This window comes from Chelonia mydas, chromosome 2 (assembly GCF_015237465.2).
Source record: "Chelonia mydas isolate rCheMyd1 chromosome 2, rCheMyd1.pri.v2, whole genome shotgun sequence".
In the NCBI taxonomy this organism is placed as follows: domain Eukaryota; kingdom Metazoa; phylum Chordata; order Testudines; family Cheloniidae; genus Chelonia; species Chelonia mydas.
The window spans coordinates 101,729,978-101,757,852 of record NC_057850.1 but is presented as its reverse complement, the minus strand read 5'-3'; the positions used below and the strand labels follow the sequence as shown (position 1 = coordinate 101,757,852).

The 27,875-nt window shown below is 41.8% G+C and overlaps 1 protein-coding gene and 1 long non-coding RNA gene across 2 annotated transcripts in view; one reads left to right on the top strand and one right to left on the bottom strand.

The window, feature by feature from the left end:
- CTDP1 (CTD phosphatase subunit 1) overlaps positions 1–16,405 on the bottom strand; it is a 169,076-nt gene extending 152,671 nt beyond the window's left edge. Inside the window, 4 exon segments of the mRNA XM_037892990.2 lie at positions 1,301–1,429; positions 3,282–3,375; positions 8,529–8,612; positions 15,853–16,405. Coding sequence (XP_037748918.1) covers positions 1,301–1,429; positions 3,282–3,375; positions 8,529–8,612; positions 15,853–16,157 — 612 coding nt within the window. The 5' untranslated portion in view covers positions 16,158–16,405.
- On the top strand, positions 30–27,875 carry LOC122464522. Its single transcript, XR_006288630.1, has 3 exons — positions 30–201; positions 14,917–14,920; positions 27,865–27,875. It is a non-coding gene; the product is annotated as an uncharacterized LOC122464522 (long non-coding RNA).

Genomic DNA, 27,875 nt, shown 5'->3' with positions numbered 1-27,875 from the left:
AATAAATCACTTTAAAAATGTATCGTGTACCTCTTCTAAAAATGAAACCTACATCTATCTCTGAGTTGTGAAGAATATGTATTAAGGTTATAACAACCAACAAGAATGCACTTTTATGTAGAAATTCATGACTAAATCGAGTCTTTCTGATTAGTGATTTAAATAATGATTTAAACCAAATCCACCCTGTGGGAGTGTGAGGTTAAGTTACTCTATTTGTTTTAAGGTTTCCAACTAGGTAACATGAAAACAAACTGTAAATTTTCATCTGAACAGGTGCTTACCAACCTCTCTGAAAAGGAAACAACTTGACACTTACCTGAAGAAGCACAATAATACTTTTTTACAAGCAAGAATAAAGACAGAGTTGGAAAATCACCAGGTGTTATCCTGAAAAATCACTTCTAACAACACTCCCTTAGAAGCGTCCTGTGCACTGTTTCTAGGTGGGAGGTCAGGGAAACAGAAAAAATGCTAAAGGGCAGCAGAGAGGATTTTGGGGGGTAAATTAACTGCATCAGAATGTTTTACCTACTAGTTAGAAGTAACACCGGAACTATAAGAGATAAGATCGAAAAAAGTCTATTTTTAGTAGTTTACTTTGTATAGTCATTTTCCTGTGAGAGAGAGAGAGAGAGAGAGAGAGAGAGAGAATCTTTCACGCAGCAACGAGAGACAGAAAAACATTAAATGTTATTGAAAAACCCATGGATTGGCAGACTCACACAGATGGACATGTAGCATCCAAGGTACTTTTAACTCATTTACTTAGTTTTCAAGCTGAAGATGCCCTACTAATTAAGACCCTAGAAGCTTAGACCAGATATATGGTAGGTTTAGTTAAACACAGTACGAGATGGGACAAAATTAACCTAATATGAATGGAAATTTTCATTTTATTTTTAATTAAAAGACAGTCTGTTCAGCTATTTTTTTTTCTAGTGCTGTAACCTGAAAAGACACACCGTATTAGCATGAAAACCAAGAATTAAAAATGACTAGCTTAGCTTTGTTGTACAAGCTGACAAACAGAAAGCACAGAACTATATAAATGATGGAAAGTAAATTAGTTACCTTAAAAATAATTTCAATTTAAACAATCAAGGTGTTTCATTAACTAATGACAAAAATTTTGAAATATGCTTCATAATCTTGCGTCCCTCATGTATTTTCACTCCTTGACTAGCTTTTCTCCTACATTTTAATGTACATTCTTACAGAACTGTCACTTCGTTAGAACTGAACAGAAAACTTCTCAAGCCACAGTAATAGCAAGAACATAATAGTAAATAATATTTACTTTATTAGACATCTGTTGGCAGTGCTGTTCTGTTGTATGGATTAACGTCTGGTCCAAATCTACCATCAGCACCAGCTTTCGGTTTCGGTGTAGTCGCTGCTGGTCTTCCCGCCCTAGTTGTTCAGCTTGCTATAATAAAGAGATTTACAGACTAAGCATAAACTGAGACAAGTCAATTAAATTTTAAATAAATCAAATTTATGACGCATCAGAAGCCCAAATGCTCAGTAACTTCTGAAGAGATTTTGCCACCCACCCACTTTACTTTCGCTAGCTTTCCAGACATTTTTCAGTAAAAGGAACTACATAATTTAGGTATAGAAACCTGTCAAACTCTGCTACTCTTATATTAAGAGCAACCAATCTACAACACACATCAAGGCACCAAAAATCATTAAAGGCCAAGATTTTCAAAAGCAACTCCTACTAGTTTTGATACACAACTTGCGATACATTAGCAGAGCCTGATTTTCAGAAAGAGCCGAGCATATTCAAAAAAAATCAGGTGCCTCAAACTGTGCATCCAAAAACTGAAAATCACTTCTAATAACGCTCCCTTCGGAGCATCCTGCGTCGACAGAATAAAGTATTCAAGTTGAAAATAAATTAAGCTCCTACATTTCAGTGAATTCTTCTATCTTTAACACCCTAGGCAGACAGAAGTTGGTGTAACAGATGAAAATATACAAGTTGCATACGACAAAAAGAAGAAACAAATAAAGTCATATTTAGCTTGTGCTCCAAAACAGACAAAAAGTGCTAGAGGAAATAACTGAAGTTCGTCAAATGGAACAAATGGGAGATTTTACAGATAATTTTAAGCTCTAAGAAGAGATTTAAAATCAATGGCTAGTAAGCAAATTTAACATTATGAAAAGCCGTATTTGAGTACATTTCTTTGAACTAAAGAGATCCATTTGTTTCTCTCTTATACAAGTTTTAACATACTTACAAGTTGTTATAATTAAACACAAACTGGCCTTCTAATGTGAGTTATACTTATATCTCCTTATTTAGGTCAGCTAGTTTACTGGAATAACTGGCTGGTGCCCAGCTATGTATGCAAGTAATTTACATAAGTTACGTTTGAGTTTTTAAAAGGCACAAATGGGAGTTGGGTCTTAACCACCCTTTGTGCCTTTGAAGAGCTCGGCCAAAATCGGCATCTGTTTAGACTCTTGCATCTTCCCCCGAACTATTTGTTTATAAACTTTTAAAACGGAAAGAGGAGGAAAAAGAGAACAAAGCAGAGGAGAAGGATAGAATGAAGAAGAATAAGAGTTAGTATAAAAGAAAAAAGCAAAGAAAGCTGGTGAAAAAAAACAGGGAAATAGGAGGGATTTTTTTTTTTTATTATATTTAAAATAATCAACTCCTTTTCCCAAAAAGGCCAGTGATACAGGAACATTCCTGTTTATTTTAACATCTTCACTGCTCAGTTTTATTGCAATATTTAGGCCTCACAAGCTTTTCAAATACAAAGTTTATGTCACAGATACTAAAATGTTACTGAGGACAATGGGTCATTTCTCTTTCCTTCCCTTGAAATGTGGAGAAACTGGGTTTCAGAAATATTTCAGCCTTTGGAGGTTATTACAAGTGGTAAAAATAAGACTTTCACCAATTGCTTGTTTCTGAAAAGGCAGAAACACCACATGGAAAGCAGAAGATTTCAAAGCTGCCGCCACCACCACAAGGGCATCATAGCCTTGCAGTAAGTAACATTAAAATACTGCAGAATCAGATGCAATTGCTAATGCATTTCTATAATCAGTACATGCTAACACTATTAGAAAAAACTAATTAAATACATGTCTATAGTGCAGACTTGCAGAGCTTAGTTATATTTACTGAAATCTCAGCTTCCTTCTCAAAGTGAGGCCAATCCAATATTTTATATTAAATGGGCACATCTCTTTGAGGAACCCCTGGCTAAATGAAATCTCAAACTGTGGAATAAAAGTAGTGTGATTCAACTTGCCTCAGAGCTAACCATCAGTTCTGGAACACTATGAACCATAGATACAGTTGCTGTGGATAATGGCACATTCTGTTTTCCATTCTTGCTTTGTAGCCTAATCAAACAGGGAAGAAAATCAAAAGTTTCAGTCAAGTACATTTCAGCTAACAAATTTCCACCAATGAAAGTGGTTAATTATTAAAAACTGCAATGTCAAACCAGCCACTGTCAAAAATCATGATTTCATTTTAATATACTGATTCAGTATGATGCACCCTTTTTCAGAGGATCATTATAGCACCAATTTCTGAACAAAACGGATATGAGAACACAAAAAGCTTGCTTATAATATCATACAAGTATAACTCTTTGCTGTAACTTTTGTTACTAGAACTCTTAAGAAGACTAATTTATAGAATATAAAGATGGACATCAGGATTAAGTTATCTTTTATTAATTTTTACATCTGTTGCATTTGCTCAACATTTTAGAACATTTTAGAACTACTGAATACAGATTTAAAAGGACATCATTAAAACAGTTTATTTAAATTTGAATGCTTAACCTAGTGTTAATCAAAGGTATGAGATTAAACTTCTCTTCTCCAAATTAGCTGTTTGAAGTTACTTAAAATGACTCACTCCCTGAAGCACACAATAACTTGCATGCACATACTTGAGAATATGGGCAATGCTATTACATACCCATAGCAGCATGGCTGCATACTGATTTCTTTCTACAAAGAATGTAAAGAACTACTGTACATGCTTTGTTTCTCTCTACATTTACCTTCTACAGGACAGATTACAATGTGCAATTCTTCTCTGAAAACTCACCAAGGAGTGACACCACAAGGCAGCATATTGGTATCTTAACTTCTACATAAAATGGGTTAGTTTACAAGTAACTGCCAGCCTGGCAACTTCATCCTGAGATATCTACATCAAGTTCCTGTATTTCTGGTTCATGCCTCACTACCCACAAGAGATTCAGCAGACCAAATTTCACCCTGTCCTGTTTCAGAGTAGCAGCCGTGTTAGTCTGTATCCGCAAAAAGAAAAGGAGTACTTGCGGCACCTTAGAGACTAACAAATTTATCTGTGTTTTCAATCATGTTTCACAGGTGTCACTAAGGCCAGAATCTGGTACTGCAACTGGAGCCAGAATTAAGTTCACTCTCCTATGAGCATCTAGTCTTCTGTTAAGAACATAAAAGGAAAGAAAAAGGGTGGGGAGGAAATGTGTTTCACAAAAACAAACCTGTACATACACAGGAAGCAGACCTTTTAAGACTAGAACCCAATTTAAGGGATGATCCACAAAACAAGAGAAAACAACTACTTTCCCCCTCATTTTTTACACACTAAACTGATGTAAAGCAAGGGGTCTTTAGAACTACAGAAGACACAGCCAAGCTTAAGGTTTACAGCAGGGATCTCAAACTCAAATGACCACGAGGGCCACATGAGGACTAATACATTGGCCCGAGGGTCACATCACTGACGCCCCCGACCCCACTCCACCCCTTTCATGAGGCCCCACCTCTTTCCCGCCCCCATTCCAACCCCTTCCCCAAAGTCCCCATCCCAACTCTGCCCCCTCCCTGCTCCTATTCCAACCCCTTCCCCAAATCCCTACCCCTGCCCTGCCTCTTCTCCGCCTCCTCCCCTGAGTGCACAGCTCCCTGCTTCTCTCCCTCCCTCCTGGAAAGCTCTAAGTGCTGCCAAACAGCTCTTTGGTGGCAGGAAGCGCCTGGAGGTAGGCAGAGGAACAGGGAAGCAGCGTGCTTGGGAAGGGGGGGGGGGGGCGGTGGGTAAGGAGAGCTTGGTGGCCACAGGAAATAACTTGGGGGTGGGGGGGCAGGGGGAGGCGCGGGGAGCTTGGCGAGCCACAGCAAATAACTCTGCGGGCTGCCAGCATATTTGAGACCCCTGCAAGCTTCTCCATACAGCTCACATAATCCCATTGCATCATGACATGCAGCACCACCCAATATTCTACTAGTTGGTACATTATGAAACAATTATGCAAATGTTACATAATGGAAACAATAGTCCGAAAAAAAAAAAAACAACCTGCTTGACCCATTTCATTGAGTCAAGCAGTATTTGAAAATACTATGATTTCCCAAAATCAAACGCAAGTTCATTATCTAGTCCCTTCACCCAATCTATAAAATGCATTTCACCCTGTCTCTCCTTCCTCATTTCTTTGGTTCATATTCCAGTGTGCCTCCAACAGTTTATTCAAACAGATATCTAGTCTCTTTTCTAAAAATACATTAAAACTCATTTTAGGTTATTTATTGCACAAAACATGAATTTAACGAAGAGACGTGTATCACTGATTGAGACACTTAACAAGGTACTGCTACGTGCTGGCTGTGAACCCATTTTTCAAATCAAGAAGAGCGGTGAGTCTTTAAAGTTGCGTTTAGTGTAATTCCGACAAGCGTAATACGAAGTTTTCCCTGCTGTATTGTCATTTATCACTCCCAAGTTCAACCAAACCCAGAAAGCACTTTGAACAAAATAAACTGATAATGTATTTTCAAAGCGGTCCAATACTTTATTGGGAATACAGGTGACTGTCAAGGTACCTTTCCCACTCTGAACTCTACGGTACAGATGTAGGGACCTGCATGAAAGACCCCCTAAGCTTATTCTTATCAGCTTAGGTTAAAACTTCCGCAAGGTACAAACTTTTACCTTTTGTCCTTGGACCTTATGCTGCCACCACCAAGCGTGTTAAACAAAGCATAGGGAAAGAGCCCACTTGGAGACGTCTTCCCTCCAAAATATCCCCCCAAAGCCCTACACCCCCTTTCCTGGGGAACGCTTGATAAAAATCCTCACCAATTTGCATAGGTGAACACAGACCCAAACCCTTGGATCTTAAGAATAATGAAAAAGCAATCAGGTTCTTAAAAGAGAATTTTAATTAAAGAAAAAGTAAAAGAAAAACCTCTGTAAAATCAGGAAGGGAAATACCTTACAGGGTAATCAGATTCAAAACAGAGAATCCCTCTAGGCAAAACCTTAAGTTACAAAAAGACACAAAAACAGGAATATACATTCCATTCAGCACAACTTATTTTATCAGCCATTTAAACAAAACAGAATCTAATGCATATCTAACTAGATTGCTTACTAACTCTTTACAGGAGTTATGACTGGCATTCCTGCTCTGGTCCCAGCAAAAGCATCACACAGACAGACAGACCCTTTGTTCCCCCCAGCTTTGAAAGTAACTTGTCTCCTCATTGGTCATTTTGGTCAGGTGCCAGCGAGGTTATCCTAGCTTCTTAACCCTTTATAGGTGAAAGGGTTTTGCCTCTGGCCAGGAGGGATTTTATAGTTCTGTATACAGAAAGGTGGTTACCCTTCCCTTTATATTTATGACAGTGACATTCACTATATAATCAGACTAGATTAATCTGGAAAATATTAAAATTATTATATAGGGAGCTAAGGAAAATTATAGTAGCAGTGATGCTATAATTAGGATGGCACTCTCATTCTAAGGACCAGAAACAGGTAGATTTAATACTTGCATTACAATACAGCTGTATGTGTTATTTTCCTATTTTATTAGATGCCTAATTTCTTTTACCAAATTAGTTATTTGTCTTACAAGATTAATATTTACCTGCTTTAATTCATTAAAATTATACTACTACTACCTGGACTAAACATTTCAGTGTGTGGGATCATGAAGAGAGACACTTCTGAGCAACGACTGCACCAAGTTATCAGATTTAATGTCTCCACAATTTCGCTCAGGACTGCATAATTTCTCACATAGGACCACTTATTGTAAATACATGTGGTCAACAACCAGAAGATAACCAGCTGTTAGTGTGAACTATCAAGGAAGCAAATTAATTTCTGCACTAGACAAAGAACAAGTTCCCCTTTATTCACATCTTTTTGAAATAGAGAACACTAACTAGATCTCTGCAGTGTCAAATTTGTTACACAGAACAGAAATTCACACTTCAGTATTCTAGCCATTTATACTGGCTCATATAGTTTTATTTGAATTTATACCCTCATTATTGTGGGTTATTAGATTAAGGATTCTTTTGTGTACAGTAGATCTTAAAGCAGTTCCTTTCAAATGAAACTATCATCAAGCGATATCTTTTGATAATTAACACACTGCATTAATACCCTTCTATAAAAAGGCACTTTATCGACTGCATTAGTCATGAGTAAGGCGACGAGTCAGTCACGGAGATCACAGATTCAGTGATTTTGTGAGACCTCTGCGACTTCCTCAAAATTCCACTAATTCAGTTCCCACCGTCTGGGGCTGAAGCCCAAGCCCCGCCACCTGTAACTTAGCCTCATGGGGCCCCCTGGGGCATGGAGCTCCAGGCAATTGCCCTGCTTGCAACTCCCAGTGCCAGCCCTGTGTACATTGCCGTGATTTTGTTGTTTATTGCCCACATTCTGTCTGTGACTTTTAATAAAATTCCCTGTGCCAAAATCTTAGCCTTACTCATGAAACTCAGCAAGAACAGAATTGCTTCCATGCCATGCACTTTGACAGATCCAAAGAGCACTTGGGAATTTGCAGTGCAGGGTAGCAGGTGCCACACAACCAGTTAATTTGCACTATTCTAGTGTGCTGCATAGATTTACACCTCAGCTTGTCAGGCATTAACTAGACTATCTAAATAATCCCTAAATTAACTAACAACCTTTGCAGTCATATAATCTCTTCTAAGTTACAGCTGAACTAAATATACACTATTTACTGTACTTATTTGGGTTTTGTGACTAGTTACATGTGAACCTAAAGGGAAGAAAAAAGTTATTAATTTAACAAGTTGCTCTACACTGACAGATGTGCACCTCAAGTAGTACAAATATCAATTCAGGATGAAATCATGTTTATATAGTGCTTTAAATACTGTAGTGAACTCAGCTTTCTGAAATATTGGCATGAACTTGCTGATCTCTACCCTATTAGTTCAGTGATATCTAGAAAGGCTTATGTGTACCAGCTTCTCTTCCTGTCCCTGTCAACTTGTCTCTTATGAAATATTTTGAGCGCAATTACATGGATTTCTCCATCAATAGCTGGTACCATACTTTCAGATTCCAAGTTTTCTTATACCCTTAATTCACAGCTGCTAGTAGCAGCTAAGGTCCACCGCTTTAGAAGGGACAAGAAGAGAAGAGAATCTAAGATCAACAACATTAAAAAAAAAATCTTAATTTTCTGCCAGTGTAAATAGAAAAAAGCCTAAATAATACTTACTGAGTCAAGTCCTGGCCACATTCTGCGCACAAACCTTTCATAACAACAGGATGGCTACATCCTTCCAGTCTCACCAAAATGCCTCTGAAAACAACAAAACAAAACACCTTGAATTCTTTAACAAATGCTGATTTATTAAACATTTAAATTAATAGCAATTCACCAATATCTAAAAACCGATTGAGTTTGAAGTATACATTTCAATCATGATTCAAAATTGCTTTAAATGGCCCATTCAATAAGAGATATGTACTTTGGGGCTCAAAGGTTTAAGAAGAGAACAGTTCATTATTACTGATTGAATAATTCAATTAAACCTTTTTAAAAAACACCCAAATATGCAATGGTGTCAGTTTGGATCCAGGGCAGAGACTATGAATACAGTATATTAACCAAACAAAAGGTTTGGGCAAATAGCTCTCCTCAAATTACACTTAGATACAACTTGCTACTTGCACACTGTATCCCACTAATCATGAGAGAAAGGGGTACTGATTAAGTTTGGATTTAATCTTTGGTTAATTATTTTCTTGTTTGGGGGTTAGGAATATCTACTGGTCCAATCTTTTTATGTGACTATTTTCCTTTATGACACAAGCGCCTAAGGTCTCTGATAGGCACGTTGTGTGCGTATTGTAAGTTAAAATGAAATACACACAGCATCATTTAGCTTCTTAGGCAACAGGTCAAAAAGCACAAATGTAAAAATTAAAACTTGAAGTGGAGAGACCTTAGTTCACTTCTGAGACCAAACCTTGTCTACGACACAGGAAGCCTGCATACACAGCAGGCAGACTCAACTGTGATGCAACTAAAGTACTTCATTATTCAAATCCAACTCTCAAGCTTCAAAACAGTTTTAAAATATAATGATTTGAGCTGAAATACAAGAGACTTTTGGATTTCATCAACAGTCTCTGAGGAGCTAAATCAGAGAGCAGAAAGCACTGTACCTATTAAGAACTTAAAAAAAACCAAACACAAAAACAAAAAAGACAAAATATAACTAAGCCCCAAAAGCTGCTCATGACAGTGGGCCCCCCAATGTATATCCTGAACATTTTAGGACTTAATACAAAAAGAAATTAACTAGCTGAAAAAATAATATGGCAGCCCTTTTAACCCTATGCTTTTCCCAGTACATATTTTGGCTCTGATAAATTCTCTTTGGCTTGAAACCTGTGGCATAATAAGCCAGCATCTACTCAAAGCTCAAACTCTCGTGCTCAAATCTTCTCTCAGTGAAGAGCGCAGACGTTATGGGTTGTAGAATTCCAACAAGGAATTAATTTTTAAAAAGACACCTACAGACGCTTACTTCCAGCATAGTCACATTTTTCATAGTGATGGGGAAGAAAACCGCGGTGTTCACAGAATTGAGGATAATATTGCAGATTCCAGTATGCTAATGTTGAGACTTTTTTCCTCCTTTTGGAAAAGCAGGATCCTACTTCTAACTTCAATTTCAGTCCATTTAACTTTTGTTTTTGTTGACAATTTCCAGTCTTCCCAATTGATGTGTAAAGCTCCAGCAATACGTGATTTTCAAGCTTTGTGCACAGATTCACTGCCAGCTTCACTTTTATACCAAGTCAGTCTCAGTAGACTATCATGAAAATAAAAACAACACTGCAGACAATAACAACCCCTAAAAGGGAAGGATCATCATAGCTTCCCATTGGGAAAATCAAAGAAGAGATGGAAACATTAAAAATTTAAGGACACTCTCCATAAACTTGTGCAATATGTCATGAACCATGGTCATATTTTTACATCAAAGTGTATATTCCTGAACACCACCAAAAAGAAAAAGTCACACTTGCCCTCAAGACAACCCACTCATCCAGGGCAAGTAAGACGCTTTCATGGATAGGTCCCAGCAGTTTCAGCAGAATTTAAATTTGCATTTATAGCCTTTATGGTTGCAAAAATAACTTTATAAATATGAAAGTAAGCAGTGCTATTCTCCTACATCTGCAGACAGACAACTCTCCAATACCCCTGCACATTGCTTTGCCAAGTTGCACCAGAGTGAAAACTGACTAGGCTTCACTGGTACTATCCAGAATCTCATTGACTTGATTCTTGCCAGTTACACTGCTGCCAATTTCACTCTGGGACTCCTTTGCAAAGTTATAAGCAGCAGAAAAGGCACAGAATGGATCTATCCACTATGGAGGGTAAAACAAAACAAAAACACCACAACAAAAGGATGGGGGAAGGAGTAGAACATGGAAGACTCTCCACTTACAGCATCCTGCTAAGAATCCCAGCAACTACTCCAATTTCAGTCACAAGTGTGGGGTTGGTTTCTCACCCTAGGCATTACCTCTTAGACAGTCTCCACCATCTTTCATATCTATTTATGGCTGCTAGGTTTAGCCCTCTAACAAATGCCTGACAAAAGAGTGTCCAAGCCTTATGCAATGGTGGAGAAGACTAAATTGATGAGATACATGGAGAGAGATGTGAAATGTGTATATATAAATTGGGGGAGAGGAGAGAAAATACAGGGGAAAAGATAGGGGAAACCCTGTAGAAAAATGGAGAGTGCACAATAAGGGAAGAGAGAAGGAAGATAGGAGACATTGGGGGGGGGGGGGGGGGGGAGAAAAACAGGAAAATATACATTGTGAACTATTATTAGAAAGAAAAAAAGTAGAGTGAAGTCAAAGGAGGAAAGAAAGTTGGAGAGATGTAGTACGTTGTGATGGTCAAATGTTATTTGACCAACTTCTTCACTGACTGAATACTGCAAAAAAGCATATGAATAAACCAAACGTATCTATCAGCGCTATAGCTGGCCAAATATTTGACACATGCAAGGGAACTGTACCGAACAATATAGTAGGAAAATATTTCTATATGACTAGCTGTAGCTACCTACAAGATTTATTAAAATATTATTAAAATCTAATCATGTTAAAATAAGCTATAGTACACAACAGTACACAGACATGTTATTCCTTTAAAATGTAGAATATGTATCTCTGAGGGAGTGAGAGCAAAGATTTTTTTCTGTAGCTAGCAGACCAAGTCCTGAGGCTAACGGGAGTCAGGTCATTTCCCCCACCCCAATTCCTGCTCTCCCTTCAGTTTTCTTAAAGTCAAATTATAGATGAAATAAAAATCCAAACAGCAACACCTTACATTGTAAGATTTTTAGCAACTGACATTTTTTCCGCTTTGATCAAAAATCAGTCGCCTCTTAAATGTCTTTTTCACTGGAATCCTAAAAAACATTTCAGCAACGGAGAATGCTACGACTAAGATATACTATAAAATGTATCACATAATAAATAGAGCCGGATATTAAGATAAAGCAGGCAAGCATCTTGGAATTCTGAGGTAGTAATTCCATTAAGAGGTTTTGCCAACATGAATAATGAAAGTGAACTCAAATGGTCTGTGTAGGTATCAGGACCCAGAGATGGAATAACAGCTTCACATTATAAAGACTGCTTTGGTTTTTTTTATGTAATCTTACATAAAACACTATTCCAGTACAATGCCCTGACATACCCTTTAACACTAACCTCAGTGGAAACAGCTGGTATTAAAAAGTTCATTGCCACTTAAAAAAAGAAAGAAGCAAATATACACCCTAAAAATACACAGAGCACAGGCCAGCAATTCTTTGGCATGTTCTTCATTGTTGCTGCCATGGTAGTTGGTGAGAATTCTTTGATGTTAACACAATTGCTGCTGCCACCCCTGCCATTTACAGTTCTCAGCTCCTTGATCTCTCCGGTAGATTATTTTTATTTACAGGTGCACCCTCACCTCCATGTGACATTTTAATCATAGTTCAATGTTAAACAGGGAAATTGCCAACCTCTTAAGACCCCTAATGTACCTTCCTTAAAGGGACACTCACATTAAAGATGTCGTTACTTGTTTTGTTATTAACCATGCCTAAAGGGAATTAAAATGGAAATAATTCTAAAAAAATATAAATCGGTTTATACTGCTTACTGTTTGTATTTCTGTTACCACCCAGGTAGAGAGAATAGTCAATTTAACTTTTAAGCTGTCACGAACTAGCTCAATGGTAAGTGTTTGGGTTGTAAACAACAACATTTCCATACAGTGGTTTTAAATACAAATTTTATAAACTGTTTTCACCAGTACTTTCAGAAACAAACAATGTTTAGAAACATTTCTGTACATCTGGGGTTTTTAACAAAAGAAGCTGGAAGTAACATCTGACCCAACTGCACCAAACTGAAAGGCCAACAAATCCCTTCCAACATCCCAAGAGATCAATGTATACACATGTAATTTTTCTATATAGGTACTAATATGCCCCCCCCCTTTAACTGTAGTATCTTTAATATATTTATCCTTACAAAACTCCTGTGAGATAGGGAAGTGCTATCATCACATTTTACAGTCTGGAATAGAATAGGAAACAGAATCTGTTTCTCCCAAGTCCCAGACTAGAGCCATAATCACTGGACCATCCTCCTCCTCTGTTACAGGACGTCAATTTTCTCTTAGTTATTCCTAAAATACTAAGTTAACAGTGACCTACAAATAAATGTACTAACTCAATATTCAAAACTCAAGAAGATGACAACTGGCCCCAAACCAATATTACAACACCAAGCGCAGCTTATATGGCAACTACGGTAGAACATTATGAGATCAGAAATCAACCAGTGAATTTCTTTTCTGAAGGGTCTAACGCAAACATTTGTTAATTCCAATCAAGAGGATAAGCATTAATTGAATCCAACACACAATTTGTGCACAACTTTTGTGCATGCACCAACATCAAAATGTTTATACTTACTGGAAACTAAGTCTAACATAAATCCACACTCCACTAGTTTTTAATATGTGCAAGCCGTCTGAAAATTATGTTGTCTCAAGTCACATAAGATTACGTATGTTAATTTAACTATGACTTAGAAATGAGAAAGACAAATATAAGCCTTGCACTGACACATCATGGTAAAGATGTCCTTGTTTTTGGTTAAGGTACATAACTGTATCTCTCCCACACCATCTAGTATCTCTCCCACACCATCTAAATACCAATTTATTGTTTCAGAGTTTTAGTCCTCATACGCTCTGTATCCTTCCCACCACAAAGCCCTTGGATAACTTTAGCAGAACCTTCTGGCATACCCTTGTTCCAGATTAGTATCGACAAAACATATAATGTTTTTAAAATATACTTTGCCTCATACTGAGGCAGCACTTGTAGAAACCTGTAGTTCTATTTCCCCCCCACACTCCGTTCTATCACAAGAATAAAAATGACTAAAAGAAAGTGCTCTCACTGGGAAGAAGAACTCAGTGGTCTTTTATATTATTATTTCTATTACTGACTGATAAAAATCATTTATATATGCTTTGATACTAGTTTCTTGGATCCTAGAAAAGACCCAAAGTTACGTAGATATTCTGTATATGCCACTTATTTTCCATAAAGAAAATTTAGGCCTGGTTGCATCCACCTAAATATCAAAAGACCTGCAATAAAAGAAAATAACTTGCCATCGTAAAACAAAGGAAGTAGGAGGTTTCAATGGTTTCCTGTTGAGAAAGACCTGTTTGAAGTGTAGGGTAGCAAGCCACTAGCCCAATTTCACCCAGAGAGCTGAAACATGCTATTCACAGCTGGGAATGCAAAGACTAACTATTTAACATTTTTAACAAGTCAGAAGTCAAATCAATAGTTTATATGAACACTGTTAAACAATGGGAAATATTTGTCATTTAATATCTCTCAATGAGAGCTGGGTCACTAAAATGTTTTAATACCTAGGGTTGGTATACGAATATTTTAGTGTTTATAGCAACTATGTTGTAGTTTTTAAACAAGAGTTCTTCTATTACTGAAAACTGATCTCCAGATTAAACTTCCAACTTAAACAGAAAAATGTTAGATTCCTTCACTATTTGATCTTCACTCCTGCAACATACAAAAACAAACAGGAAACTACTGCTTCAAAAATACATTAAAAACTGCATGCACCTATTTGCGCAGATCTGTGTTGAAAGCACTACTGTATTAACACTAAATGATAATCCACGTACAATGTTTCAGTGGTGTTCTAGAGCATATGCAGAGGGTGTATTTGTCTGTCTTCAACCTCCAGCCACTGGACTATGTTATCCCTTTCTCTGCTAGACATATACCATCAGTATAATTCTTTATAGGCTTTTTCTGTCACACTCATCGTCATAGGATCTGAACAGGTCACAAATATGAAATAGTTTAGCCACACAATAACCCTGTGAGGCATAGAAATATTGTTGTCCCATATTACAGATGAGGAATTTGAGGCAGAGAGAGAGGAAACATTGTTATGAAAGCTATTTCTATAACTCACCTTGCCTTCTCTTTAACATAGATATCAGCAGTATCAAGGGCTAGCCTAGTGCACTCCTAAAATTTAGGATTACCTAGCTACATCACTCAGGACTGTGAAAGTTTTCTGCTGGGAAGAATTTTTCCCTAGACCAAGCTAACATCTCTCCAAGAGGTGCACTTACTACAGTGATCAAAAAATCCCTTCTATTGCTGTAAGTGTCCACATTTTAGTGGTATAGCAGCAGACACGCTAAACTCATTCTTCCTGGTTATAGAACTTTTTCCAAGTAAAATGTATGCTGTCAGTTTAAATTAAAATTTTCTGGTGTTTGAAAGTTACTTAAACTTTTACACTGGCGTGAACTACAGATTAATAACTTATGTCAGTTCGGTGGGGGCGTTTTAGAATTCGGGGCTGGGAGCCCCAGTCCCGTAAGCGAGGGGATATGACCAGCAGCAGATGGAAGAAGCGCGGTGTAACTGGTGATCGTTGTGTTGTTTTAGCCGCAGAAAGGGGAGCTCAAAGCACACAGCGGACACTCAGCAGAGGAAACAGAAAACGAAGTTCTCTGAAGCTGAACTGGTCCGAAACCGTAATTTCACCTGAACAACTCCCACCCCTACGACAGCGCATCTGCGCCACGAGCTAGTCGCTCGGGAGAGCGGAGGGGCCGCACCGCCGCGAGGACGCTCTGCCCGCGGCAGCCACGAAGTTTCCACCCACAGGAGACGGGGGGGCGGCGGAGACACGCATGGTTTCGAGAGACCCCGCGAGTCGCCCAGCCCAGCCCGCCGCCTCCAAGGCCCCCTTTCGCCGAAGCGCTGCCCGAGCCCCGGGGCTGCGGCCCGGCGGGGGCGGTCACGGCAGGCTCAGTCGGGCCGGAGCGATGCTGCGGCCGGCACCGGCTCTGCGAGCCCGCGGCGGCATCCCCGCCTCCCGCCCGCCTCCCTCAGCCCGCGGCGCAGTCAGGGCGGCCGCGCTTCCCGTCGCCCCCTTACCCGGGCGCGATGACCTGTCCGGGCCGCGCGCAGAGCTCGCGCACCACGCCGGGCCGCTCCGCCTTCACTCGGCGCTCGGCGGCCGCTCGCGGGGGCCGGGCGCCGGGGCCCTGGGCCGGGGGGGTGGCGGCGCGGCCGGGCGGCGGGAGGGGCGCGCACAACGCCAGCAGCGACCCGATCTTCACCGCCGCTCCCGCTGACACCTTCCACTCCAGCAACCGCAGCGCTCGCGGGCCCGGCACCCGGATCTCGGTCACCGCCGCCCCGGGGCCCTCGGCGGCCCCTGCCTCTTCCGTCTGCTCCATGGCTCCGGCGGCGGCTTGTCCCGGCCCCAGGCCGCCAAGGAGAAGGTCGCTATGGCAACACTCGCGCCACTGACTCAATAAGGGGCTCGAACGCTGAGCTGTTAGTCTCCCGCCCCCCCCCTAAAAAAAAAATCCAAACAGTCACGAGCGGCGCCGACTGGGCGCGAGGTCACGGCCCCGATACGCACGCGCAGGGCACTCTACGCACGCGCTCGTCCAGACTTAAAGGGACAGTAACGCAGAACTCGCTTCCCGGAGCCAGCGAGGGAAAGACTCACGCACATGGACTCTTCCCGCTCTAGGGAAGGAAAGTGACAGCCACGCCCCTCCAGCCCACACTTCCGGCACCACGTGCTGACCTCACAATCAACAGCGAGCGCGTACTTACCGCCCAGAACTCAATAGGTGCTCTACACACTCAGGAACCCGCCTGAATCCCGGCATGCAACGCGGCACACAAGAACTACTCTTCCCGGCAGGCAAATCTCCATATTGACCTTCCCAGCACCTGCGGAACTACCACTCCCAAAATGCATTGCTCCCATTTGCCCCCCGCGCGCTTCCCCGTCGCACTAACTTGCTAGGGCGAGCCTCAGAGTGGGCCCGCAAGGGAAGTCGCGCTGCATGCTGGGCTCTGTAGTCTGCAGCGCAGAGGAGTGGGCGGGGTGCTCGGTGTGCGCTGTTCTGGCTACACGGCACAGCGGGAGGCTAAGAGGCTGGCAGGGATGAACGAAAAAAGAAAAGGAGGACTTGTGGCACCTTAGAGACTAACCAATTTATTTGAGCATAAGCTTTCGTGAGCTACAGCTCACTTCATCGGATGCATACTGTGGAAAATACAGTGAGGAGCTGTATATACACACAGAACATGAAACAATGGGTGTTATCTATGTGTGTTTGGGGGTGGGGGGTGAGAAAACCTGGATTTGTGCTGGAAATGGCCCACCTTGATTTTCATACACATTGTAAGGAGAGTGATCACTTTAGATAAGCTATTACCAGCAGGAGAGTGGGGTGGGAGGAGGTATTGTTTCATGGTCTCTGTGTATATAATGTCTTCTGCAGTTTCCACAGTATGCATCCGATGAAGTGAGCTGTAGCTCACGAAAGCTCATGCTCAGATAAATTGGTTAGTCTCTAAGGTGCCAGAAGTACTCCTTTTCTTTTTGCGAATACAGACTAACATGGCTGTTACTCTGAAACCTGTGTGTATATATAATGTCTTCTGCAGTTTCCACAGTATGCATCCGATGAAGTGAGCTGTAGCTCACGAAAGCTCATGCTCAAATAAATTGGTTAGTCTCTAAGGTGCCAGAAGTACTCCTTTTCTTTTTGCGAATACAGACTAACATGGCTGTTACTCTGAAACCTGTGTGTATATATAATGTCTTCTGCAGTTTCCACAGTATGCATCCGATGAAGTGAGCTGTAGCTCACGAAAGCTTATGCTCAAATAAATTGGTTAGTCTCTAAGGTGCCACAAGTACTCCTTTTCTTTTTACTGTAAGGAGAGTGATCACTGAAGATGAGTTATTACCAGCAGGAGAGTGGGGGGATCGGGGGGGAAGAAAACCTTTTGTAGTGATAATCAAGGTGGGCCATTTCCAACAGTTAACAAGAATGTTGGGGGGGGGGGGGGGGGAATAAACAAGGGGAAATAGTTTTACTTTGTGTAATGACTCAACCACTCCAGTCTCTATTCAAGCCTAAATTAATTGTATCCAATTTGGATGAACGAGCATCCCGTGTTGCCGGCACCCTGTGCCAGAGGCGAACAACAGCAGGAGTTTGTTACCCGGTGTGCGTCACCCAATAATTACAACGGGGTGGAGAAGCAGAAAAGTTTATTTGCAGCTGCAAACAAGGTACAGGGAGAATAGAATCTTAAATCCTGCACACAAAGCACACAGGCTTTTATACATTTTTTTTTAGCATACTTATTTAATAGCAAGCTGCCCTCAGTATTTATATAGCCAGCCAATTCAGTTACCAGCTAGTTTTCTTGTTTTTTGTACCATTTGTTAAACCATACATAAAGCTGCTTTATTTAGTATTGTTCTTTTATATTTGCCCTGTTTGGTCTTTAGTTTTAGGCAGTTTGACTCTGCCACATATTGTTGCAGATCCTTAGCATAACTGCTGTGCGTGCCTTCAGGCGGGGGTGGGCCAAGGACACTTGGGCCTAGTATGCATAACTGCTGCGAGTGCCTTCAGGCGGGGGGGGGGGGGGGGGCAAGGACACTTGGGCCTAGTGTGAGGGGGCTTTATCGACACTTGTGGTTTTTTATTCCCTTGAGTTACCTAGTGGCCATGCCCCAGTGTCCCCAACAACTACTCCCTTCTTTGAGAACACTTAACAGCCTTGGCTCTGAGTTTTCTTACTTGGGCTACTTATCTTTTTACAATAGGACTTTGCATAAGCACTTTGTGACAGCCTTGAAGAGAATGACTTGTTAACATTTGCAAAAGGGTCCTGACACATGATACTGCACAGCATAATACCATTAATACAAGCAGTACAGGAAAGAGAAGTTTCAATAACAGGCTAAATAAACCACCAAGCCAAAACGACAAACCCCAGCCTGAAAACAAGGTTTGCAACCAATTGCTTTCGGGGGCAGTATAGGCAACCTGTGCTCCGGCTCAGGCATGGGCCTTAGGCTGTACCACCTTTTCATAGATTTTATAACTGCTATTATTTGCATATACACAACATCGGGGCCCGACGAGGGCACAAACCCCTTCTTGGGATGCCAAGAGATAATCCAAAGCCAGCCTGTTTTGGAGGGAAAAGGTTTTGAGCTGCTGTACCTCTTTATATAATGTTTTTACTGCTGACCCTAAATTACTAACCGAGTCCTTTAACTTTAAGGCAACTTTTTTAAGTACCATTTGCAGCCTTACAGTATAGCGGCCTATGCATGCCATGGCTGGCCCAGTAAACAGTGGCGCTATTTTTAGTACAGAGCACCCTACAAGCTTTTCGGTTGTGAGGGAATTTTTTATATTGCCCTCCAATGCCGTAGCTAGTTGCCGCAGGGTTTTTTTTATGACTTAACAGAGGTATTTTTTCTTTGGGCAGTGTGGCAGTTATTGACAGATGAGGAACTCCATGAGCTATATAACAGCTGCCTGTCCAGTTGGCTGGCAGCACCTTGTAAGCCTTTTGGCCACATACAAAATAGTGACCCTGTAGGGCCCAGTAAGGACTGTTTTTTAAGGGGATTTTTGGGATATTTAAGGCTGCTTTGGCTGCTTTTTCAAACAGTTTATATGCCCCTTAGGGGGCATCCCATTCTTCTGATTGGATACAAGTGGGAGTGTTTTTAATTGTGCTGTTTAAGTTACACTTGCCATAGGGACCACTACAAGCCCACCATTGGCTTGCTACATTGGAGATATTAACTGGATGGCAAGTTATATTTCCAAACCCTTTTTTTGTGGTAAGATTATTTGTAAGAGTTTTCCTAAAAGGGGAGGAACCATTACACCCACACTGCTGGCCTTCCCTTTTGGTCTTTATTTAATATCAATCAGCCCACTGTGTAATAACATAGGAGCTTTTTTTTCACAGGACGCCCATTGTGATCAGATTGGTTTCGGGTAACACATAATACTTTCTTAGTGAATGCTGCAACTGAATACTTCTGGTTCTGACAGGTGGCTTGCTGTAAAGAGGTCTTGTTCCAGAACGGCAAGTTCGTTCTTTTTTGCTTTTTGGTGGAGGCTAATTTTGCTAGGGTCAGGGGCAGCATGTTAAGGGGCATTTCCGTTTTGGGGGACAGTGGAGTTGGAGCACATACCCAGTAATCAGTTTGGTTTGTTAAAGTAGCAACATGGTGCGCAAGCGAAACAAAGGAGTTATGCTTTCGATAAGCTCAGTTTGGAAATAACAATACAGAGAATAACAATGTTACCCAATTAATTATTACCAGAGTCTTCCCAACCCAGGGTCTTCAGTACCTGGGTGGGCCCATTTTGGCGTTAAGGTGCCCGCTATTTGTGTTTTCTAAACAGTAGCTTTAGCCCAAGATTGTTACTAGATGAGGAGTCAGCAGGTTGGACGGTTCACTGTTCTGCTGACGAGGGGGCGGGTACTGCCTTTATTCGAGAGTGATGGATTCAGTTCTTGTGTTTCTTGATTTTTGCCGCTGTATGGGAGATTAGCAGGACAGTATAGGGTTCTTTTTACTTTTTTTGGAGAGGCTTGTTTTTTGAGGTATGAACAAGCACGGAATCACCGGGCTGTAAGGAGTGGATGGGAGAGTTCAAGGGGAGAGGCTGGGAATTCTTGGTATACCTGTGAAGAGACAAGAGAACAGCAGACAGGGAACACATATACTGAGACAAAAAAACATCACCCAACTTCCATTTCCCGACAGAACCGGGGTGCCATTTATAGGCCATGCCCTTCCAAACATAATTTTAAAGGGACTAAGCCCTAATTTACCCTTAGGGAGAACGCGGATACGGAGTAGGAAGAGGGGCAAAGCATCAGGCCATTGCAGTGAGACTTTTTGGCACACTTTTGAGAGATGTTGTTTAAGGGTTTGATTGGTACGCTTTACTACACCACTGGCTTGCGGTTTTCAGGGCGTATGGAGTTTTCAGGGGATTTGTAAGGCATGTGAGATGCTTTGAATGATTTTTGACGTGAAGTGTGTTCTGTTGTTAGATTTCATTCACTGGGGGAGTTCAAAGCGACGAATGATCTTCTTAACAAACTTGAGGGCCACTGTTCTGGCAGTGCAATTACGGCCTGGGAAGGCTTCTGGCCATTCGCTGAACCGATTTACTAAGACGAGGAGATATTTGAACCCTTGGGTCTCGGGAAACTTAGTAAAATTTATTTGCCACACCCGTTCGGGGCCTGGAGTGGGTTCTAGGGCAGCTGGTGGCACAGGATGTCCCGGTCGGGGGTTATTCTTTTGGCAGACTAAGCAGTCCGCTTGTACCTGGGCAGCCAGGGGTTGGAGTCTGGAAGTGATAAAGTATTTTTTCATTAGTTGGATAAGTGCTTTCCTGCCAGCATGAGTGGTTTGATGTAGTTTTTGCAGCATCGGCCGGATTAGGCCCTTTGGTAGGAGGACCTTTCCTTCCGGGGAATGGAGCTATTCCTTCTTTTTCCAGAGACCGAGTTTGTCAGTTAGCTGGGTTTTTTTCCCAGAGTACTGAGGGGTTGGAAACTTCCCTACTGATGGGATAAGGGCATGCATATGTGCGTTTTTAGTTTGAGGGGATGGCAGAGTGGCAGCACGCTTAGCCTTTTTATTTGCTCTAGCATTACCCTGGCCATATTTTGATTTTTCCTTTGATGGGCTTTACAATGTACCACCTCCACTTCCGAGGGAAGTTGTACGGCTTCTAGGAGCCGGAGGATTTGGGGCCCATACTTGACTGGAGAGCCTTGAGCTGTTAGCATTTCCCTTTGCTTTTACAGGCCAGCATGAGCATGTAGCACCCCAAAAGCATACTTCAAATTGGTAAAAATGTTGCCCGCTTTTCTTTTGACAGTTTAAGTGCACGGATTAGGGCTATTAGTTTGGCAAGCTGGGCAGAGGTCCCAGCAGGCAAACCTTTAGCTTTTACAGTGTTATGGAGTGTTACAACAGCATAACCCGTCCTTTTTTGCCCATTTATTACTGTACTGCTACCATCAGTGTACCACTTATAATTTGCATTTGGGAGGGGTACATTCTTTAAATCCAGACGGCTGGAGTACTGGACATTTATGATCTTTAAACAGTCATGTTCCTGTTTCTTTGTTTTGGGCAAGAGGGTGGTTGGGTTAAGGGAGGGGCAAGGCTGTAAGGTGACTTTAGAGTTTTTTAACAGCTTAGCCTGATATCGAGCAATCCGAGCCTGGGTGAGCCAGAGCCCACCCTTGGTGTCTAGCAGGGCTCAGCCATATGGGGAGTATAAATTTGCATAACCCCTTCCAATGTTAGCTTTTTGGCTTTCTTAAGCACTAGGGCAGTAGCTGCGACCGCCCGTAAACATGCCGGCCAACCCTTTGCAACCTGATTCAGTTGCTTAGAAAAATAAGCCACGGGACGTTTCCATGCTTCTAACAGCTGTGTGAGCACTTCTAGGGCCACCCCCTTTTGTTTATGTACATACAACTGAAACGGCTTAGAGAGATTCGGCAGGCCCAGAGCCCGGGCTTTCGTTAACTTTCTTTTCAAGATTTTAAATGCCCTGTTAGCCTTTGGGGTCCAATAGAAGGGGTTATGATTTGCACCCCCTCCCCCCTTTTTTTTTTTTTTTTTTAAAAACACACAGTCCTACAGTGGTTTAGGCCATAGTTCAAACTCTGGGATCCATATTTTGCAAAAGCCTGCCATACCCAGAAATGCCCTGAGCCGTTTATGAGTGCTTGGGGTAGGGACTTGACAGATAGCTTCCTTTTTTTTTTTTTTTTGCTTGAAAGCTGACGCTTCCCTTGCCTTAGCTGTAACCTGATTTGGCTTATCCTCCTAAGAACCCTGCTGTCTGAGGTAATTACAGTTGTTTTAATTCGGCTTGTGACTACTGAGGCACCCCTTAAAGACTGAAATAAACCGGCTTGGGTTTGTTGAGAATTCCCCAGCCTGTGTTTTAAAAGCTGCTAAGTTTATTGGATTGAATGGCACATGGGTGTAAACTTGCATAGTGGTAGCCTGACGTCAGTTTGCCCCTGGGCAAGCCACAACAGTCTTGGTAATTAAAGGATAGAGTTTCACCGAGGGGGCAATTTTTGTAACCCGAGGCATCCTACCCTTGTAAGGTGGGGACAGAAGGGGACACCGGCTTTGCCTTTACAGTGGGGATGGGGGTCTGGGGACTAACATTAGCTGCTACCGAACCAGTTGGAGTCAAATTACAGCTTTGCAGAATTACAGCTATGTTCTATGTTTTAAAGAGATAAGCTTTTGAGCTTACACATGAGCTGAGCGTAGCTCAAAAGCTTGTCTCTTTTACTGATATAAGTTGGTCCAATAACATACAGTACCTCACCTCACCCACCTTGTCTCTCTCTTCTACATCCTGTTATACAAGATGTTGCACAGCTCAGGCCCTTTGAAGTTCTAACTGCAGCTCCCTCTTGTGCGTGGGAAGCTATCTCGCATAACATCCCCTTTATCATGTTTGTTTAGGGCAGTGTACCTCAACACCACAGTGTGGTTCTGTAAGAAAATTTCATAACACAACAAATACCAGAACAGACCTGACTGCAACAACAGTTGATATAGTTTGGGAGGGTCAAACATTTACCATTCAATCAATACAAAGTATGGGGTTTGATGTCTCTTCATGTGCCAGGAAAGGCTGATGTGTTTGACTTGTCATTGGTGTTGGTTTTACTTGTCTTTTCATGTTGTTAGGTGGCATATTCTAGTGGTTCCACTCCTGTCATGTGTGTGTTGTTAGGTAGCGAATTCAATGTATTCAAATTATCAGTGTTTGGAGGATCTTACCTTTCTCCTCACCCCATATCAGGTTTCCTTGGCTGTAGGATATTGTAGTGGATGGATTAATTCACTGTTCCAATGATAGGTATGTCCATCAACCACAACACTATGGGAGTGGAGGTTTATCTATTCCATACATGTTGCCCATTTCCATCTGCAGGATCTGACTTAAAGAAATAATCACACTCTAACTGATTCTCCAGATTGTACCTCCGGAAAGTCTCTGGCCTAGTTTTAGCTTTGTTGCGCTTCTTCTCTAATTGGATTTGTGATTCCTTCCATTACTTCAGGCTGTAATAGCACATTGACTATAAGTACCAGTATGCATGTGTGTCTGGACATTAGAGGTTGAACAGAGCTGCTGGTCATGCCTTCAGTGGGGGTTTTTCTCCGTTCTAGGATAGCTTGTCATTTGTTTTCCTTATTCTTTAAGGATTTTTTTAAAGAGAGTTTTTGCCATTTTGATCATTGATTCAGCTTTGCCATTGGACTGACTGTTGTAAGGGAGGTTGTAACATGGTTAAATGTCCAATCTTTAGCAAAATTTGCAAATTCCACTCTGTACCTCAAAGAAGCACTCTGAAACCTCCATATTCATCATTCATCTATTGTTGTGATATTTCATAAAAAGCATGCCATGTACCATATGAAATGTCATGATCTACTGAAACCCATTATTCTGTCAAAATATGTATATTGTTAGTGTGTATGAAGTTATGAGATTTTGCTCTTTGGTTACCACTGAAGTATGTTGTAAGTTTGAGAGGTGTGCACTGCCAGTTCTCCAGTGACAGCAAAGAAGATGATCCACTCCTAGGAGGGTGTGAAACGACCATCAATCAGCAGGTGAGTTGTAAACAAGAGATTTACAAAACTGTAAGAGAACTGTGCAAGCATCCCACAATGGGGGTATTGCTGTGACTCAACAAAGCCCACCAGGACACGTCCACGCTAGTATTTTCCAGGCATATATAGACTGAGGGTATAAAGTAAGGGACAGTGGCATTGTGCTTTTACCTTTCTCTTCCTCCACCTATGCTGAAGGCGATAAGAACCCTTGGAAGACAAAGGCTTGAACTAAGGGGACTGGTCTCAGGCTTAAAGGGAAAGCCTATGATTAAGAACTGTAATCTACCTGCAACATCCAGTGGGGTGAAAGAAAGTGCTTGATCCAAATACCATCTAGTCTGTTAATGTTTAAGATTTAGACTGCATAGTTACCAAAGAAAATAAAAGGTAAGTATCTCTGACCATTTGTACCTACCACTTAAAATCTATTGTTCTGTAGTATAAATCTGTTTTATATTTTACCTAAAACAATGTGTTTTGGTTGAAGTGCTTGGGAAATCTCATTTCAGGTTAAAGGCCAGTGTGTGTCCTCTCCACATTGAGGGAGGGGCAGACTGCATAATGAACTTACACTGGTCAGGTTTCTGACCAGGGCAAGATGGTACAGTTCTGGGGTGCAAGGCTGGAGGCTTGGGAAATTTGCTAGTGCCTCTCTCTTTCTGATTGGCTCAAGGAACATACATGCAATTTAGCTGGGAGTGGGGCTCCACATGCTATCATACTGAGGGATAACAGTGCCTGAAGGGGTTTGCTGCTTATCACTAGCAAAGCATTGTGAGAGACAGCCCAGGCTGGAGAGTTAAGGGGACACAATGGTACCCCATGTCCAGATTGTACCCCGGGGATCCCATCACAATACTACATCCCTAGCTTTTCACAGACCACCTTCTATACCAGAAGGGCTGGTATAGAAGGATCTCTCTCTTCTTAAGGGTTTAGGTATTTGGTTGCTTTTGAATATAATATTGTCCTTCACACTGAATTCATCACAAGAGTTCCAGTATTCACAAGTGGCCTCTTCATGTGTGTCAGGCCATCCTCTTAACATAAGAGATGTCAGAAATTGTAGCTCTTTATCCTGTAGTTTATGCTCAGGGACTTTCTATAGTCCTAGCTGGCTTGATTAATATTTTCCATTTCTTTTAATTAGGTTAAGGATTTCTTGTTCATCTGTACCTGCTTCTTGAGGCACAGTTTCACTGGGGAGGAAATATGCTATATACGTTTTGGTTCCTTTTATTAGCATACACCTAGGTTGTGACATTGTCATTTAATAGCGTATATTGGAGGTGTTTTAGAGCTGATAGCAGTGATTTCTTGAAAATGACTTCAAGAGGCTTATGATCACTTTCAGTATGTATGGATTTTTCACCTTGTATGTACTGATACATTTTTTCACAGGCAAGTACTATTGCTAGACCTTTTCTTTCCATTTGAGCATATTGTCATTCTGTCAGAGATAAGGACCTTGATGCAAAGACTACTTACTGTGTTTTTTGCAGGAGGACTGCTCCAAGTCCAGTTTCACTGGCACCACACTATATGGTAACTGCTTCTTTCACATCATAATATTTTAGTACAAGGTTGCAGTGACCAAGTCTTCAATGCGCTTGAGAGCTGTGTCATGCTTGGGTAGCCAAATCCACATTGCACGTGTATCTAGTAGGTGTCTAAGAGGCTCACATACCTCTGAAAAACAAGGAAGGATATTGGTCAGGTAATTTACAAATCCTAAAAGCCATGGCAGGCGTTGGTGTTTGAAGGTTTGGGAATTTGCTATATTGCTCTCACCTTTTCTGGATCTGGTCACAGAGCGATGACTCACTGGCACGGCACCTCCTGCTGGTCATCTGGGAATTAGCTCTTTCCAGCCTCAGAGCGCCCTCTGTTGGCCAGTGTCTCGCCTGCCTCAAGCCCCCATATCCCTTCCAGATCTGGTGCCACTTTCCTCAGGGTTCTGCCCCCAGCAGTACCCTCACACTGTGGGTTTCCCCTCCCAGGGGAACCCCATCCCCCTAAGCCCACCTTGCCTCAGTGGCTACTGCCAGTCATCATCTAGCCCCCTTTCTCTGGGGCAGACTGCAGTCTGTAATCGCCACTCATCATTGGCAAGGGGGTCGGAACAGCTACCTCTGCCTAACCCCAGGCTGCACCTCTGCAACCCCAGTACCTGCTTTGGCCTTTAGCAAGGTCCATAGCCTGGGAATTTGCCAGGCTGGAGCTCCCCAACTCCTCTTGCCTTTCCCCAGCACTGCGCTACTCCCAGTATCCTGAGCTTCCAGGCAGCTAGGTCCTTCTCTCTCTACAGCTAGAGAGAGACTACCTACCTTCTGGCCTTGCAGCCCTTTTATAGGGCCCAGCCTGGCCCTGATTAGCTGCCTCTCAGCCTTCTCTGATTGGCTCTCAGCCCCAGCCCCCTCCAAAGGCTGGCTTTTAACCCTTGCTGAGCCGGAGCCGCGTGACTGCCCCCTACACAGACCTTGTGAGGTCAGCAGGCATCCCATGTGTGGTACCTCTGTGAGTCATCTTCTCTTTGTTGAGTTTTAGGTTGACCTCCCTGGTTCTTTCTAGGAGATTAATGAGATTACGATCATGATCTGATATTGGATCTTTTCCGTTGTGTCTCTACACCTATACACTAAAATGTCCTCAACTATAATGCTAATCCCCTTGAGACCTGCTAATACATCTTGCTGGTGGCATTGATATTCTTTTGCAGCTGGTTTGATTCCAAATGGCATTATCAGACATCTGTATCATTTTGCTGGTGTCCGGAAGTTGGTGAGATAACTGCTTTCTTCCTTCAGTAGAACTTGCCAGTATCCATCTTTTGCATGCATCGCTGAAAATATCTTTGATTTAACAAGGTCAGGTATAATTTCTTCTTTTGTGGGTATCTGGGTAATGAGCCCTCAACAGCATCTTGTTTAAATTGCTTAGGTCTATGCATATACAAAGTTTTCCTGGTTTTTCTATGGCCACCATGTTTATCCATTTTGCAGGTTCAGTCACTTTGGCAATAATGCCACCCTTTTCCATTTGTTTTATTGCTTTCAGTATTTTTTTCTTTTAATGCTATGGGGATTCTGCATGGTAGATGTGGCAAAGAGATGCAACCACCTAGCCAGTGCAAGTGTAGTGTGCCTGAGAGGAACCCCACTCCTTCAAAAAACATCATTGTAATTCCTCAGGAATCAAGTCATGGAGATACCACGTGGTTGTGTTTGTCCGTGTGCATTGGTTTCTTTTGCTTGTTAGTTGATTGTATGAATTGTAGGCAAGAGGTTTATGTGTTCGCTTGTACTGGCTGATAAAAGTGGTTTCTGACTGGAGTTCACAACCTGAAATTCTAGCTAGTATACCTTCCCTTGGTTTGCCTGTAACACACATTGCTCTAGTGTTGTGAGGATGATACCAT